Here is an 18,372-nt window from a genome sequence, read left to right as displayed (position 1 = left end):
AGTACTGTCACCCTGCTGCTGAGAGCTAGTTTTAGGAAATGGGAGACACTCTGCGCAGTTCTAGCAGGAGACCACTAAACCTTCTTTAAAAGAAGAAGGGCCTCAAATCCCTACTATCAAACTCTGCAGGAGAACACACACACACATACACACACACACCACTGGCATACTATTTTTGCAATAAGAGTCCACTGACTATTTTATAACCCCTTGACTTAAAGGGCCAATGTTTTTTTTAAATGTTTTAAGCCATTTAATACAAAATGCACACGTCTGCATTTCCTTCTTTTATTCTAGGCAGCTATCGGTTTCCATTCATACTCATATAGTACAAAAATCCATTTGCAGTGACCTGAAAGTACCTTAAAATAGGTGATCCATCAAAGTGAACATCACATCTGCATTCTTATAGTCAGAGTGACATTGGTGTTGTTTGGTAATGTGATGAAAACAGCGCAGACATGTTGTTCACTTTAATGGATTACCTTTTTTCAATCCATTTCCGAGTCTCTGCAATTTGGCATTCATACAACTGAATAGTGAATTGGAGCAGTTGGTAGCGTTTGAAAGTTTGATGGACCTCATTACCCAGAAGCAGGGCTGGCTTACCCACAGGGCAAAGTAGAAAACTGTCCCCAAGCCCCAAAAGCTCCAGACATGCTGTGTCATCTGTTTTTAATTTAATTGAAAATTGTGTTTGGAATGTGCACCTCTAAATCACTTATCTACTGACATTAAAAGGGTGTTGAAGTTGCTCTATTCAGTATTTTTTATATTACTAATTCAATTAAATGAAAGTGTGTAATGGGTTTTTCATAATATTAAAGCCACAGAGAATTATTACCAGACTCTGCACTTCCCCTCAGCTCCATGGAGTATTTTAAGTGTCTTTCAGCACATTGTTTTGGTTTTATGGCACACAACTTTACTGTTTTGGTTGATCCCATTGTACACTTAATGACCATCACCAAAACAGCAGATAGACAAAGTCCGTAGCTAGTTGTTGAACATAACGAAGCATTTGATATTTTCCTCGGAATTTGGTGAAATTCAAAGCCAAATTAAAAGGAGAGTGAATATCACACTCATAAAGTGGTCAAAAAACATGACTGTAGATGAATCCTAATGTTGTTCTGTATCTGTTGGATTGTTAAGTAGACAGTTATTTGTGCACATTCAACATACAACTTCATAAATTGGTCATATGTCGGTGTTGTCTTGACAGCTTGTTGCGTTGCCCCCTAGTGGCCAAAAAAATCAATTGATATACGGTTCTGCTTCGTCAATGGATCTTGACTTGAAGAAGGTCACAGCATCAAAATCTACTTTTAAGACCTTCATTATTTTAGTTTTGTGTTTTTATATCTTAAGTTAGGCTTAGTAATCAAATGACCACATAGAAAACTTGGACGAGATGGTATTTCAATGGGAACACACTTACACATACACAGAGAGGAGGAGGAATGGAGGAGACCAACATGTTATTCTAGGCCCAGGGTCTCATTCCAGCCACATCCTCTGCTGTCAAAGAAGCACTTATATCTTTCTTTTACTTTGTATGCAAATATGTCCTGCTAGTGATTGAATGCAGCTTTAAATGTCTTTTACCATGTAAGTTCCTCTATCCAACTATCATCTGTGTTTCTCTATTCATAGTTCCACTTTAACCCAGCTCAGTCTATCCTTGTAATGGAGGGAGAGGACTTGGAGAACATGAACACTGCTGTGAGGAAAGTTTCCTACATAAACTCTCGTCAGTTTCCCACCCCAGGCATCCGACGTCTGCACCTCTCCACTGCTGTCCAGTAAGTAAAACACCTCCTTTTTTTCTTATCCCTCTTGTTCTTACAGTTATATTTTTCTATTCTTTACTTTAAGTCTATTTCATTTATCTATGTGCCTTACATTTGTTCCCTTTTGTCCTCACTGTTGTTTGTATCTGTGTCTGTACCTCTTCTGTTAGATATGCGGAGAGTTAACCTATCTCAGAGTTGTGTTAAATGTTGAGACAACACAGCAGATATCACAGCCTGACTGATGCATAATTCCCTTCTACACTCATTGATCCCAGCCCCGCCTTCTCTCACTCCTCTCTCTTTCTCTCTCCGTTTCTCCTTTCCTCTGCTGTCACTTTCCTTATCCTTTAGTACACTGTTTTCTGTTTGCTGTCGCCACTGGGGGCCCGTTTTTTTTTTGTTTTTTTTTTACATTTTCATGTCTTGTTTTAATAATTCTGCCAGAGGAATGCGTGAAAGAAAGATACAAAGAGAGAGAGAGAGAGAGAGTGTGGGTGTGTGTGTGTGAGGAAGGAAGAGAGAAAGCGAGTAAGAGATGCTGCCTGGTAAAACGGCCTCCCTCAGCGGGTTACCATTAAAATTCATGATTGTTTTAAATATATGTAGACCCCTGCAGCACAGCCCTGGGAGTTCACTTTCCGCCCTCCTGTTGGGTTCGATGAACGGCCGCGGGCCCGAGAACTTCACCTAACACAGCATAAGTGAGTGTGTGTGCGTGCGTGCAGTTGCGTGTCTGCTGCACAGGCTGCCGGTGATGAAGCAGAGTCACCGTAGCTAGAGGCCCACCGATTATCAAGGAATACATTATGCAAATGACGGCTAAGCTTGCGTTATTGTTAAGTGTTGTTTAAATTAAGTTTTTCTTGCAGACTGCTGATCGGACTGCTTGTTGTCATAGCAGGGTGTGTGTGTGTGTGCGTGCGTGTGTGCGTGTGTGCGTGTGTGCGTGTGTGTGTGTGTGTGTGTGTGTGTGTGTGTGTGTGTGTGTGTGTGTGTGTGTGTATTTATATATATATGGAAAGCTTGAGGATAGTGTGTGAGAGACCGTCCATTCAAAAACGTATACAGAGACTCATTGATATGGTGTTATTTTTAATACTTGCATCTAAAATAGACACTCCACTGTGTTAGTCACACTAAGAGCCTCTTGCTATAGTATGTCAGCAAGTGTTGGAAAAACTTCCCTCACTGCCTCTGACAGTGTCACTCCACACTAATAAACACACATGCAATTAGTCTTGTTTTCTTGCTGATGCCTAATAACTGCAATTACCGCAAGCATTGAGAAAATAATTAAGCAAACAGCACTAATTTTCCCGACAACCCTTGTGGGCTCTCTGGTCATGTTTCTTCTCTGGGCATCTGGAGTGGGTTAAAAGACTCTGCTTGTGGAATAAATACACATACACACACATATATGCTTACTTTTTTTTTCTTTTTTTAATAAACTGTCCTCTTCTCCCACCCACCTCATGTCAGACCCCAAAAATAACATTTGAAACTATAATCCTCTCAAATGTTTAATAGAAAACCAACCACATCACAACATAATCAATAAAAGCCGAAACAACTTGCTTTATTTTACTCACATTCATTTCTTACCAAATAGGAAATAATGTAAAGTTTGAAGTGAGTGTAAATATAAAATACTATAAAACTTCCACTACTGTAAAACCAGGAAACATGTGATTGTTAGGTAAACAAAGAAATGTCCTGATCTGATGCAGGATTATTAAGTATGAATGTAAATCTTAAAGAAAAAGGAACAAGATATTTTGACTGTGGACAGATTTTTATGTGTGGAAGTCATTTAATGTGTAATCTAATCTCTAGAGCCTCTTCTTACACATACTGTACATGCATATAGACGTTAACATCTCTGCTGTAAACACATATACAAACGTGCGCATATATAATGAATGTATGAGAAGAAAAGCAGAAAGCTAAAACACTGCTCCTTAATGAACAGCGACTCGTTGTGTACTCGCGCAGGTGCCGAGACAGTAAATCTGTCTCTGCGTTATTGCCAAGTTAATAATTAGATTTTATGAGAGTTTGTATGGATTCTATTTGTGGCTCCTCGCCCTCCAGAACCTCATAAAAGACGAGTTCAGAGATTAATCATAATTCAGTAATAAAATGTGTGATTAACAGTAAATGTTTTCAGTTGTTTTTGAGAGAAGATTGGACTCGTGAGGATTTCTAAAGTGTTCAGATGACTTTGTGAGCACTAGAATGATACGCTCTCATATGTTGAATAGAGAAGACTAATGAGTTACTTAAGCCTGTTTTCATTAAGTGGAGATTCGTAACAATGAATATTCAGATTTCATCTAGCAGCAGTTGCAGAGGTGGGGTCGTGTTAAACACCTTTTGGAATGGGATGAAATTGAACAGAGACTGCTGAATAGTCTGCCTCTTTGCCACTTCTGTGTGAGTGTGTTGGCCGTTGAAAGTGTATCTGTGACTAGAGCGCAACTTCTGTTTACTCTAGCAAATGTGTGTGTAGCGTTTCGTTGATAACACGGGTGATTTAGCTCCCAATTTGTTGTTTTAGTACTCCATCCAGAACAGACACCAGCAGAAAAAGATTGTCCTCCGCTGGGTTAGTTACACTGTGTGAGCCTGAGACATGGCCTCCCGCCATAACACGTGAGCAACTGTTGGAAAAACACTCCCCCGACTACTTGGGACAGTATCCTCACAAATAAACAGCAATGTTAATTAATTCCTCCAAATGCAATTAAAATAGTTTCTTGCTAATAACTGCAATTACTGCAGGCATCAAGAAAAATAAAAGTAACCAGTGCTAATCTTTGCAACAGCAATGTTAGCCTCCCTTGTCATATTTCTTTATAATTAAGTTGGACTAGCTCCAAGTTTGTTTTTGTTTTTTTCCAGCTCGGCAGGCCGACGCAGCAGCCGTCTGCCTGCATCTCTGAGTTTGTATCTCCCACTGCTCACAACAATGGCTTAATGCCCAAACAGCAAGCAGACACACACCGCCGGAACCGGCCGCCGCCACAAGAAAGAGGAGGAGAGATTACACGATGCCCTCAAACCTTGTTTTTGTCTCGAACCGTAGCTTCAGACAACTGACTGCGGAGGATTAGAGGCAATAGTTAGGTTTTCATCCAGCTGTCAAGCAAAGTTTTAAGGGGTTTTTGTTTTAATATTTCAAGAGAGTAGTTGTGAATTTGCATTTCAACGCCAACTGAGTTAAGCTTCTCGATTCTACAAGTATACCCTGGTCTTAGTTTGTGCTGGAAGACCAAAGAAAAATAAGGTTAGGGTTAGGGTGTAATGGTAACACCGGGGTTAGAACGCTTTTCATTATATTCTATAATATAATAATCTAATTATAATTTAGTTTAATTCAGCTTTATTGACCTTATGTTTTATGTCATATTGTCAGCAACACACAATATATCATTTCTCACTTTAATATGCACACTAACATCCCTGTTATTAGTCTTATCCCGGTTTTAATCATAGTCAGGATATGTAAATCATTCATATCTATGTAGGACTCTAACATTATCCAGGTTTCTGATCATCTGTGGAGTGTCTTCAGTTCCTCAACATCCCAGACAGTCTGAGGTGCAGGTATTATCAGTGTCAGACATTATACAGGACAATTTACAATGAAAACTTACATTGCATATCCTCCACGAGGCCGACATTAAAATGAACATCCTAAAACAATTCAAAAGTGTGTTTGACAGCTGAGAGACTTGAATTGATCCTGATCTTGACATTGTGTGTGGGCTCAGTAAGTAGGTTTATTTATTCAACATTGTCTGACACACTTTTAAAGATAGATTTGGCCTCCTTCCTCCACTTTGTTGCCCCTTCAGCTGCCGGTGTCCTAGTTGACCACCTAGCTTGCCTGTGCCTAAAAACTGCCCTGGGTAGTACAACCCCAGCAGGCATTGTGTGTATGATCTATCATGCAGAACAAATATTTTACAGGAAAACTCCTCTGAATATTAAAAGCTACTTTTGAATCTTTTTGCTTTGATGTTCAGCCAAACCGCCTCTCCTCTTACCGCCACTTCCTTTAGTTTCCTTTCTAATTGTATCAATAAAAATTCACAAAATCTACCCGTCTAGAGATGGGGAAAACATATAGAGAATCAGCATGGATGTATGCATTGCAGCATAGTTTATTTTAGAATGTAGGTGAGAAAAAAACCACGTCTATATCTTATTCAGTGAAGCTTATATACCAGGTTTCCAATGCAGGAAATAAGCTATTCATCATTTCTTTCCTGTAGCTTTATAATGAGCTACAGTGGGGGGAGAAAGCATTGATGTCCCTCCTACTGACATGTTTGTGTACTTGTGTGTTTAGTGAAATGTAAAAACACAAAGCTGTTTGTCCAGCTTTCCCGGCTTACACCAACCACCCTCCACCATCACTGCTCTCAATACCCCCACCCCTTTCTGTCTGACCTTTTTTTTATTCCAATGTCTCTTGTTTACCCTTCTGATAAATGTGAAATCTGCTGTCTTTATGCTGTGTTATATATATATATATATATATATATATATATATGTGTGTGTGTGTCTGCGCTCTCTCTCTGTGTGTGGCTTTGTTGGGAGCTCAAAGCTAGCTTGCTCAAGTCCTAGTGAGCCGATATGTGTCCGTCCATTCAAGGTTGCCAGTGGATGCTGTGCGTTTAAACACATGCTATCACACGCTGGCAGGCAGGCGGGGAGGCAGACATCCACGTATGAAAACACAGCAAGCGCACTGCAGCAGGTCTGTGTCTGCTGCCTGAGTGCTGGCAGAGCATTTTAGCCCTAAATAACTGCACGCACTGTGGTCTGGATGTGGACTTTACCAGCTGCAGTTTTATAGTGGTTGCTTCTGCTTCTGTTGGTGTTGATAAGCTTTATTAGCTGCAGTAATGTTTCACAGTTTTGACATTCTGATGCTGAACACATATTTTACAGCAGCTCTGAACATGACTCGGTAAATCAGAAATGAGGGCCAGGGCTACCCTGTCACCCGTTGGTGCTGTGGATCAACTAGATGGCCCTGACACAGTATAGGACTCTCTCTTCACAGAATAGTGCTTAATGACACTGAACCAAATCAGTCAGAGGATGAAAATAAAGAAATGCCATTCACCACACTGTCATACACTCCTGAAAGCCAACTTACGCTTAGATGAGACAGTGTGTTGACATTTGTGCAAGGTTGTGACCATTATAATGGTACCCTGGTGGTATCCCTCAGTATTTTCAGTGTAGTTTCTGATACTGACAAGTGTATGAGAGCACAATCACACAACATCCACAGGAGAGGAGACTGTATTTGAGTTCTTAAAATGACAATACAGCTGCTAATCAACATGTGTGATATGAGACAGTATTGTATGTACCCATACATAAGTTTCTTGAAAGTAAGACAAAGTCAAAGAATTGAATAAAATAGTTTTATTATTGAAAAGAATATCAGTGATACCTTACTGTTTTTATATACATACACATTACAAACCATCTCTTTCCAGTAAGCATAAACAGGTCAAGTTCAAAGGTCCAGATTAAAGGAATAGTTTGACATTTTGCTGAAATGCTGTTGAAAGGAAATGATGTAACTTGAACATTTTTTTTATTTTATTTTGATAAGCAAATATTTGAGTTATATAAATATTTTGAATGTCAAACTAATCCTTTAAAACAAGGTTGGCCTTGGTTGAAACATGGGTTTTGTTAGGGTTTTTGTTTTTCATCTCCATAACAACAGTTGTTTCAAAAGAATTTCAGCATTAAGCAAGTTGAAACTTTATTACCGAAATGCTGTTGAAAGAAGGTAGCCCAGTATTAGATATCTTTTGACCTACAATTGATCAAGAACATACAATATTGCATGTTAGGGGTGAGCTTTACACAGCTTTCAATCTCACTCTTTTTGTTAACATCAGAGCTACATTTGATGCTAATACAAGCTGTGTTGAGGTGTTGGTAACATCAAAACCCAACCCAGCAACACCAGCAGCGTCAGCTTGATTTTTCACCTCTCACTCACCCGCCTTTCTTCACCTCTCTTATCTCCAGGTGTTTTGGTGAAGATACTTGTATCACCATTCCTGACATTGATGCGGTGGTGATGGTGCTGCAGCCCAGTGAGCCCAGGATAACCATCACTGGAGTGGAAAGACTGAGCCGGCCTGCTTCTGACCTCAGGGTGTCAGGAGGCATAGCACTGTTCCAGGACCTCCACATCATCAGCACAGTCACCAGGGCAGACGCCAATGCACATCACACAGGTATAAACTCATACACCTCATATATGGTAGTAATGTCTACGGGGGTGTCTAAGGGGTTCGTATTAGCACAGTAATCCAGTCATAGCACTAAAAGCAAGTGAAATGAATCTATATCAAGCGAATCACCTCTGAGATAGTTCACATGCTGGTGTGAGCAACAATAAACCTTGCTACCCATTGAGCACATTACGAGTGGATGGGAAGCCAGTGAGGGATCAGTACCTCATTGCAGGGTTGGGGTTATCCTGATGGAGGAAATGTACTATCTCCCTTCCATCGTCACCTTTACCTGACCAAAAGCATCAGCCAGCAGCAGCACCGTCTAAAATACAGGATGAATATATCATTTTAAACTGCGAGGAAAAGAAGGAGAAAAAAAAAAGGCTGGTATACTATACTACAAGTCAATTTTCAAATATGACATATTTAAAGTTGAAGCTACATTTTAGTCACTTGATCTACTTTTGAAGGCACAAACAATAAAATTGCAATAAAACAGGTATCTTAATGTATTTACAGGGTAGTTTCCAAGTAACATGCTTATAATTCAAAAAGCTCAGTGTATCTCACAAAGTGGAAGATGCCTTCCCGCAGGTAGAAATCTGTCTTAACTAAATATTTCAGCAGCTTTTCATATTGATAATGTGTTCAGTCATTCATGAAGTCCCATAGCCTATGCAGTGCCACCTGCCTCGCTATCAAAACAAACCTTCAGAGAAAGCAGAACATTTCGCAACGCCTCATGAGACTGCAAATCAGCAGCATCTGGTCGGCACGCACCGTGAACTGAAGGAAACAAAAACTTGTGCTTTTGCTCTCACGCTGACAAATTCCCTAACTTGGTGTGAGTAAAGGTTATCAAAACTCCAATCAAGTAGGCACTTGTGAGCCCATTTAAATCACAAATAGAACATATGTCACAACCGTGCATATTTACATATATCTACTTATTTGTCCGCTGTGTGTTTGCATCAAATGTGGCAGAAGACTTTTCTGCTGGGTGTTTGCACCAGAGGTGGCAGAAGTATTCAGACGCTTTACCTAATTAAAAGCAGTTGTACAACAATGTAAAACAAGTACAAGTGAAACAAGTCCTGTATCAAAATTGTACTTAAAATCACAATAAATCAGAAGTAAGAGCATCTATATCTTCTGGTGTTAATTAAGTTTCAGATTTGATTGAATATCTCCAAAATGGGCATTGCTAAGCAAATTCGTTGGTGCAATATGAAGCTCTAGAGGACTCAACAATTGTTTGCCTATACAGCTATACTGTACCACCTTCTCAGATACAGTTGAGGATAAGCACCCCCTCTCACCAGCAGTAATCTGCTGTGTAAGCTAGAGCCTTTTGTACCATGCAACTCTGCTGGCCTTGCCAATATGTTGAGTCAATTTCTAGCAGCAGAGCCTCTCAGAGTCTATCCAGATCCGTAGGTATTAGCTCCCCCACTTCCACCATTCCATCTCCTATCTGTCCCTATGGAAATAATGACCCCCTCCTGCTGAGTAAGACCTGCACCTACCAGGCCACTGATTCACCGGGTCGCCTGCTTTGACCGGCGGCAAATGAGTATGACATTTAAATCTCAGCAGCGCCACTCTCATCCAGCAATCTGACCACCGAGGCAGGAACAGCCCGATTTGGCTCAGCTCGGCCCGGCCGCTCGCAGCCAATTAGGAGCAGACAAACGGAGCGAGGGAGGTTTTAGCCTTCTATTGTGTGTAATGCAGCGGAGGGAAGAAGAGCAGAAAGTGGCATTGCTTTCAGGAGTCGATGGAGCTCTTTCTGCTGGTGAAATAGAGACTGCAGCTGTGGGGAAGAGATTAGCCGGAAGCCAGAGAAAGACACAGAAAGAAAGAGAGAAGAGATGGAGAGTGTGTGTGTTCTGAAGTTCCATAATGAGCGGATTTTGTGTTCTCTCAGTGCTTAAAGGATTCGAGATAAATCGCATATTTCTTTTGCAGGACATGCAATAAGTTTCTTTTTGGACCCTGTTAATCACCCCCTCGCCCTCTGCCATGCTTTGTCTCTCTCTGTCATTCATTTGTCTTTTTTATTGAGCCTGCTCAGCACTGCTTCATTCCACTCTCCAGCCCACAGTATCTTGTCTAGGCATATTCTGATAACTTTGCTCAAAGCCAAGGTCATTACCTTGTCCTATCTAATGCTCAACATTGTGACCATGGTCATCTTCTGTTCCCTCTCTCCTCTTCTGCTTGGTGTATGGGTTTTTCTTACGCTGCCCAGTCCTTTTGCACTCAGTGGGTCTCCCTCCATCTCCTTTCTATTCTTTGTGATTCTGTTTTTTTAACTTTTCATTTGTGAGATGAAGAATTAGTTATTTCTTGGCATGTAGTCGTGTGGTGTAACTAAGCACAAGTAGAGAAGAGTCATAAAGTCATAGAGTCATAAAGTCAGCAAATTGAAATGTCTATCCTACGCATACTAACATTAGCTACAATAAGCTAGTTGTCAAAGACCAAGTAAGGCTTTAGCAGCGTAACTCCTAAGCGTATTGAACTGAGTGGGACTATATTTTATTGCTTATGAGTTCAACTTTTCATTCATTTCATTTGTGTAGTAACGTTGGCTAATTTTGAAAGTGCATCAACAGAAAATAAGCGGTTGTATGAAAACAGATCTAGGGCTACATTACACTAGTTGGTTTTATGTCTTCATTGTTATTAATAGAAAGATGTTTGGCCACATGGGGGCAGAATAACTGATAAAAAGCTGAAAAATACACAGCTATGCCCTTTCATTACCTTACATGCTAGCAAACATTTGCCTGGTTAAAAATACAGCAGATTACAGAGTATCATTAAAATTCATTGTTTTTATCCTGCCAACTGGTGGATATAAATCTGGTATTCATTCAGTTTACTCTTGAGGGAAATAACTGCCTCTTTAGCTGCTAAGCTAGCATGCAGCACCAAACAGCTGCCTGCTGCTGACGATCAAACAAAACAATGTGCTACAAGAACTCAAAAGCTACTCCCTCTTCTCCAACTTATATTTATGCTCCCCCCTTCCAAACACACACACACACACACCATATATCTGTCTTTCTCCATAGGGAGGCTGTTAAATGGGCATAGCTGGTTCCCTCCCTAGGGAGTGTACAGTTAGGGAGAAGGATGGGTAGCAGTGAGAGGTGGAGGATGGTGCTTAACAGACTGTTGAAGAGCCCCAGCAGCCACCCACCACTGCTGTGATGGGAGCTGTCTGAGGATACTTGTTACCACAGCAGATCATGGCAGTGTCTGTGTTCGGAGGCTTGACGGGTAATTGGAGTCTTGGACTAGGAGTAGGTGTGTTGTGTCCTGTACCGTTTGAATTATGGCTCTTCAAAGTCTGCAGGGTCTAGTCCCAGAACTGTCTCGGCATGATGGAGCAGCACTAGAAACAGCAATTAGACGGTCATGTAAGGGTTAAGGATCCTTTCACACCACACACGTTTGAAACAATTGATCAGATTGATGGTATTGGTGCCTTTAATCAGATGAGGAAAAAAGGCATCTGTACTAAACCAACCTCTCCGATATGCCTAAAAATGGAAAGAGAACTGCAGCACAGTTTATGTGTAAGTTAGAATATCATCTGAACTATAAATAGAAAATGACCTCAAAAAACAAATTATTTCCATCAGTTCCTTGTGGTTGAAAAGCCTGGAATAAAAAACTGATGGCAAACTGAAGCTTAGTTACAAGCATGGGAGAATGAACTACAGCAAATTGTGTTTGTGTTTGTGTATGTGTGTAGCACGTCGATCAGGGGTGCTGGAGGAGATTATTCATAACTTGGACTACTGTGATATTCTGGTGTTGGGGGAGGAGCTGAGGCCAGAGCAAGAGTCCCTCCAACTGAAGCGCAGCATTCTGCTCGGAAAACACCTGGACGCCACAAACTCCACCTCCGGCATGTCCATATACGGTAGGTTACTATAGTTACCATATCAAATCTTCAACAAGTCTCCCTCTAGCATGTTCTTCTGTTCATCTGCTGGCTCCACCTCTCTTCACAGGTGTGGACTCAATGTCCAACTATGAGCAGGTGATCCGAGAGGTGCGCTACTATAACTGGCAGCCTGGACAGTTAACAGAGAGAAGGTTTCGCCTCACATGCTCAGAGCTCAATGGACGCTACACCAGCAACGAGTTCAACCTGGAGGTCAGTGTGCAATGCTACAGCTTCATCAATCAGGAGTCGGAAGTCGATGATAGCCAATATTTAGTATCTTCACCTATCAACCTAATTTTAAGTTATGAAAACATTTTAAATAATGGAGTTTCTAATTGAGGTCTCACCCAACATCATTTAGCTCCATGCAACGTTTCAAACTGCCAGGTGCGTCCAACAACCCACTAAGTAGCATTGTAAGAAAGTCACAGTCTCCCCAGGATTGACAAGCAGCACTAAAGTACTGGATTACATAGTGTATATATGTGCAAAAATGAAACCATCTTCAAAAAACAATTAATATCACCGATAGTAATATTCACCAGCGGTCATGCTCTATGCTGCTTCCTACAAACAACTTGACCAATGCGCTTGAACTGGCAAAGTGACTGAGCTGATTCAACTCAGGTCTTTGGCAACACTTTCACTTTGAGAGCAAATTTAAAAATGACCCTCTGAAGGTATGCCAGCACTTTCACCCTCAGTGGCAAAACCATCCAAAAAGACTTTGGATTCTCTTTATACAAATATATGCAGAAATGTAACTGGAAACACAATTTTACACTGAGTTTAATGAAAGTTTGTGTGATGGAAACTTTATGAAAAACCTGTGTATTTCCAACCAAGTCGATGTCAATCTTTTAGTTAAAACCTGCACTTGTAATTCTGCATCACTGTAAAACAATCAAACTGCATCGTTGTCAGCAGCTAGACACACCGGCACAGCCTAGTTCAATATATCAAAAAACATGTAACACATCACCTTCCTGTACAGCTCTGCATCTGAGCTGCCCCACAGTGAACCAGACTCTGGCAGGTGGAGACCCTTGACTTGTAATACACTGTTTTTACTTTATGATCACTGCCAAAATCAGTTCAATGTGTCAGCTATCCACTGTTTGTGTCCTTCCCTAGTCTGACTTATTAATACATTCTCTGATGTTAACGCAGAGAGAACAAAATGTCTCGCTGCTTGCTGAGGTTCTTTAATGCTTCACCTCCCTGTACTGAGCTGACCCTGTCCCCCCAAAAGGCATGAACACACTCACTTTTCCATTTCTCCCAGACTCTTTTTTTAATCCTAGACTCTAAAGCTGCATTTTATTCAGTCTGGAAACTTTCAGTTGTGTGGACGGAAACACTGGGACTTCAAAATGTGTAAAATACTTCATTCCTTCCCGACCCAGGTGAGCGTGCTCCACAGTTCAGAGGCCGGGGAACACATCAGTCACATGGTGGCTCCTCCTCAGTACATGCAGATGGTCCACCATCCAGCCATGATTCATGACCTGTACCCCAACCACAGCTCAGGTAAGAAAAGTGTTCTTTTTAAACAAGCTGAAGTTAAATATGATATAAATATCAGGTAAATATCTTAATGTGTCCAATACTTTGTTTCATTTCATTTAAATTCCTGCAAAACTCATGACATTCCCTCAGCTGCACACAAAGAGCTTTAGAGCCAATTAGCAAATGTTAGCACGCAAACATGCTGAACTAGTATGATAAATATTATAGCTGCTAAACATCAGAATGTTAGTATTGTCATTGTGAGCATGCTGATTTTAGCATAAAGCTCAAAACACACACGCTGGGGTTAAGTACATCCATATTCATACATACTCAATCTTAACAATCTAACACATCTAGATAAAAGTCTGAGTTTTAAAGGGTGTTCAAAATCAGTGAAGGCTTTTTCTTCTTTTTTTTATTTTTTATATTCACCTTTTTCCAGCTGAGTTCAGCAATCATACAAGATGAAAGACCTCACAAGATAACACAGATATACCAATTTCTCCACTGACAATAGTTCCATTCAGTACTGTACATGTAATGTACACTAACCACAACATACAGTGCATGTGATGCTGTAAGCAAGAGTCATGAAAAAAAGTGAATTTACAGAATGTAACTAGGCAATATCTGAAAGTGGAATTTTGCTTCTGAGTGACTACAAAATTGTGTTCCACTTTCTTTTGGGAAATCACAAATGTGAAGAAAGAAAATGTAGCAAATGACTTGGCAAAACACTGATAGGCACTTTGGAGTAAATTAGAGTACTCAGAGGAAAACCTCACAGACAGGAGGAGGGGTGCAGGAGCTTTATTCTTAACCGCTGAGCCACTGTCGTACCCCAAAAAAAAAGGGGAAAAAAGAGCCTGTGAAGATCTATCCATCCAGGGTAAACATGGTTAGATCCTAGGGAACACTCGCTTTAGCTTTCTAGTTTGTTTATCGTACTGTTCATCCTGCTGCCGCTCGCACACAGTGATCCACAGTGGAAAAGAGCATGTAAACGGCTCTTCTTGAATGATGTACCACACTTATCCGCCTCTCTCTTAGTGCATATGAGTGATCTGAAGTAAAAGAGAACATGGTGAGGAGGAGACATTGGTCTTAATCTACCACACGAGATTTAATTATTCATCACGCTTTAATGGATTCTATTTAGTCCTGGAGAGTTCAGTGGCCAATGCTGCTAACAGCCGAGAGACTCAAGGGGAGTGTGTGTATATGTGTGTGTGCGAAAAGGAGGTCAGAGGAGCAAAGGGTGGTTCTAAAGAGATTTCAAGTTGTAGTTGCAGTTATGACAGGTTTTGGCACGTGGGGATGTTCCATATCATATCACGCTGTATGTAGAGTACAAAGTGGAGGCGGGAAACGTCAGGGGGTGTGTGTGTGTGTGTGCGCATGCAAACACTCACCCAACTTACTTAGAGGGGTTGCATGTAGCTTCACTACGAGGAAGATCAAAGGCAGATTTAGTGTGAAAATCTAGGGAACTAGAGTGAATCGAATGATCATCTGAAGAGTCCTCTGTGAGTCTCACTCTCATTAAACACACACGCGCTCACACCAACTGGGACTAGAGGAGAGAGGGCAGGCACAGAGAAGTCGTGTTATTTCAGTAGGCTGGAGATCAGAGCAGAAGAAATAAACATTTTAGATCAAGAGAAATCCCCAATGTGTGTTGTGGTTATGGTACTAAATAGGGTTTATCTGTTTCTTACTCTCAGCTATCCGTTGAGTTCTTCAAGTTTCTCCAGCTTTTATATGTCAGTTTTCAGTTTTTATTCAAAGCAGCAGGTCTTGGACGCAAAGTTAACTAACTGATAGAGTTATTGTGCTTTCGTCGGTACACTAAAGACTGTGAGACTTGCCTAACTGTGCCAAGTTTAAAAAATGTAAGGCTTTCGGCAGTTTTTTCAGGCTTCTTTAGTTGAAATACAGAACAAAGATCAGGAGAAAAGCAGCTGCAGTCTACACTTTTTTCCTGCAAATGTGTCTTTCACTGATGGCAAAATAATAATAATTCTGAAATAATTTGTTTATTACGAACACCAAGCTAAAACTATTGCACTAGTACAGCCTTGCAATATGTCCTACCTTTTCCTGGAGGTTGTAAATTGTTTTATAGAGGTATTAATTGAATGATTCAGTGTACAAGATTTCCATGTTGAGATGGTTCAATCTTAACTAACGTGGTGGACAGACTAATGTGATAGGATGAACACAGCAGGTATCATAACATACAACAGAACACTTCAATTACATTACATAGCTAAAAAACTATACAAATCAACTTCAACCTTCCTAGTTTCTTTTGACCACTAGGGGGCAGTGCAAGTTATAAGTTGAAAGGGTGAGTGCGTTAGTAGAAAGATGCATGTTTACACATCCAGCAGACAGAAAGCAAAGTCAATGTCATGAATTGGGCCACATGATGAATGTAAATCCAATATTTACTCTTTTCCTTCTTAGCCTGTTTTGCTCTTTACCAACTCCTAAAGGAAAAATTTCCTGAGGGAAATATCTGGCTCTTAAGCTGCCAAATGCTTCACCACATTCACCAGCTAGTCGCTAACTTTGTTATTTCGTGCTGGGCTGGTAGCGCATGGTGGGTTTTTTAGACCTTTTTCACTGAAAATAGAAAAACATCTGGAAATGAGTGCGATGAGAGCCATTAGACTCAACCAAAACAATGAGCTAAAAGAAGCTAAAATGCTCTGTAGAGCTGAGAGAGACTGCAGATTTGGATGATAATTCTCTTTCACATTACTTTACAAGTGATGTTATTCATTGTTAATACAAAAAAATGGACTAGTGCAGCTCTAAAGTACCAAACCTAATAGTGTGAATAAATGGAAAGTGGAATGGATAGTGTCGACATAAAAGAACAATGAAAACACGCCAATATTGCATAAAAATTACACTAAAGAAAAGTCAGTGGGTTGTAGCAGTAATCAAAGATTATAATAGCAACAGGAGGTCCATCTGCAATAAAATGAGAACACCAAAAAAAAAAAAAATCAATAAGCTCACATGAATGTAATTGTAATATCAAAGGGATGAGAACTATAAAAACAGTTGAAGAGACTCACCTACAGCAACATGAGAAATAACGATGAGTCATCTGTCATAAAATACAAGTCACAGCATTACAACTGCGGGTGTGGAGTTTGAAAGATGAAGGCATTTGACAGGCACGTATGGTCTAATGAAAGATGCTATTGAATTGCATTATGAGAATTGTAGTTTTTGGACCTTGACCTTTACTAGGAATTCAAAGTCAGGATATCTGGGCCTCTGCTATATCCATTTTTTCTCTTGCAGATCACCCAGCTTCATAGTAAAGAGTGTTAATAACATATGAATCCATGTTGTTGAAAATTAGGCTTATGTGATCAAGTCAGTCCTAGTTCCACCTGGTCTTATTGGGGCTGATTTTCTCTTTTCACTCCTTGTTCTCAGGCGTGCCGAGTGCCGCCACGGTGGTAATTGTAATGTGTATCGCCGCCCTGGTGGTGGTGGTGGTGCTTGGCATCTACCGCATCCACCTAACCCACCAGCAGGAGGTCAAGCTGACCGAGACGACCAAAGGGGCGGATGAGACCTGGGACGACTCGGCTCTGACGATCACAGTTAACCCAATGGAGGTAAGAGAGTGGGGGAGGAAGAAAGGAGGAGGATAGATTAGAAGAATAGAGAATGTGGAAGGATGCTCCCAGGGATAGGAATATGGGGATAGATGAGATGAACTCAGTGTTAGTGACTGGAATATCTACAAGAAACTCTGAATATTTCTCACCTCAGAACATGGAAGGGCCCCAGGCTGCAGAAGAAGAAGCCAGCGAGGAGGAAGAGGAGGAGGACGAAGACGAAGAAGAGGACGACGACGATGACGAGGAGGAGGACGACATCACCAGCGCCGAGTCAGACGACAGCGAGGAGGAAGTGGACGTCCAGCTACCCAGGATCCAGCGCCAGAGCAAGAGGGGCCAAAACTGGGACAAAACAACAGTATCTTATTGAAACACACACACTCACAGGCACTGACACACAAACACACTCATTGTACAACACGTCCAGACTGAAACCTCAAATCAGATGGTTGACACAAAAAGACTCTCTTATATGTGATGTTCAAGCTCTAAAAATGAGGTAATATCTCCCCCTACTGGAAGATGAGACCAAAACACAAACACACACACACACACACAGTACAATGATTAAACCTAAGCCTTGTCAGAAACCCGCTGTTTTATACTGAAAACATTCAGCTGATAAGAGATAATACAACACTAGAACTGTTCATCAAATGACTTCTTAAAAGGGACAGCTCGCTAAATTTAGGACATTCCCTGAGAGATGTTTTTCCCTCAAATGATCTCTCCTCACTACACACCCACAGTCTTTAACAAAATAATGTTGTGTGAATCCCCCCTTCTGTCAATCAAACCCTGCACCATACATTCAGTTTGACATATCCAATCCCACAGTGCGATTTCTGATGTCCCGTGAAAAATGCAAAACAGTCTTTATTTAAGAAAACTGAGTTGCAAAAGTAAAGAAACTAAGACTATTTTTTGGTTTGTATACTTCATGTTATTTATCAGTCTTTATTCTAGCGAAGCCAGGTGATTTTACAGAAATAGCATATTTTCAATGGTACTCAAAAACAAACAAAACAAAAAATGATAATGATCGGTGTGCTACTGCAGACGTCGTGTTGAACTAGCCGAGGGGTTTGAGTTTGGGGTTTTTGGGGAAAGACAGTGGAGTCTCCTTGTACATTTTTATACGCCCCTTTCTTGTAAATACTGAGTATAGTAGG

At 40.7% G+C, this 18,372-nt stretch overlaps 1 protein-coding gene across 1 annotated transcript in view; it reads left to right on the top strand.

Annotated features, from left to right (window-relative positions):
- Positions 1-17,570, top strand: part of LOC133980531 (calsyntenin-2-like) — a 136,487-nt gene extending 118,917 nt beyond the window's left edge. Inside the window, exons 11-17 of the mRNA XM_062419284.1 lie at positions 1,657-1,805; positions 7,863-8,074; positions 11,841-12,011; positions 12,103-12,248; positions 13,445-13,568; positions 17,010-17,194; positions 17,352-17,570. Coding sequence (XP_062275268.1) covers positions 1,657-1,805; positions 7,863-8,074; positions 11,841-12,011; positions 12,103-12,248; positions 13,445-13,568; positions 17,010-17,194; positions 17,352-17,570 — 1,206 coding nt within the window. The remainder of the gene's footprint in view (positions 1-1,656; positions 1,806-7,862; positions 8,075-11,840; positions 12,012-12,102; positions 12,249-13,444; positions 13,569-17,009; positions 17,195-17,351) is intronic.
- The last annotated feature ends 802 nt before the right edge of the window (positions 17,571-18,372 follow it).

This window comes from Scomber scombrus, chromosome 5 (genome assembly GCF_963691925.1).
Source record: "Scomber scombrus chromosome 5, fScoSco1.1, whole genome shotgun sequence".
Classification (NCBI taxonomy): domain Eukaryota; kingdom Metazoa; phylum Chordata; class Actinopteri; order Scombriformes; family Scombridae; genus Scomber; species Scomber scombrus.
Note: the sequence above shows the minus strand (reverse complement) of the source record. Positions and strands in the feature narration are given on the sequence as shown.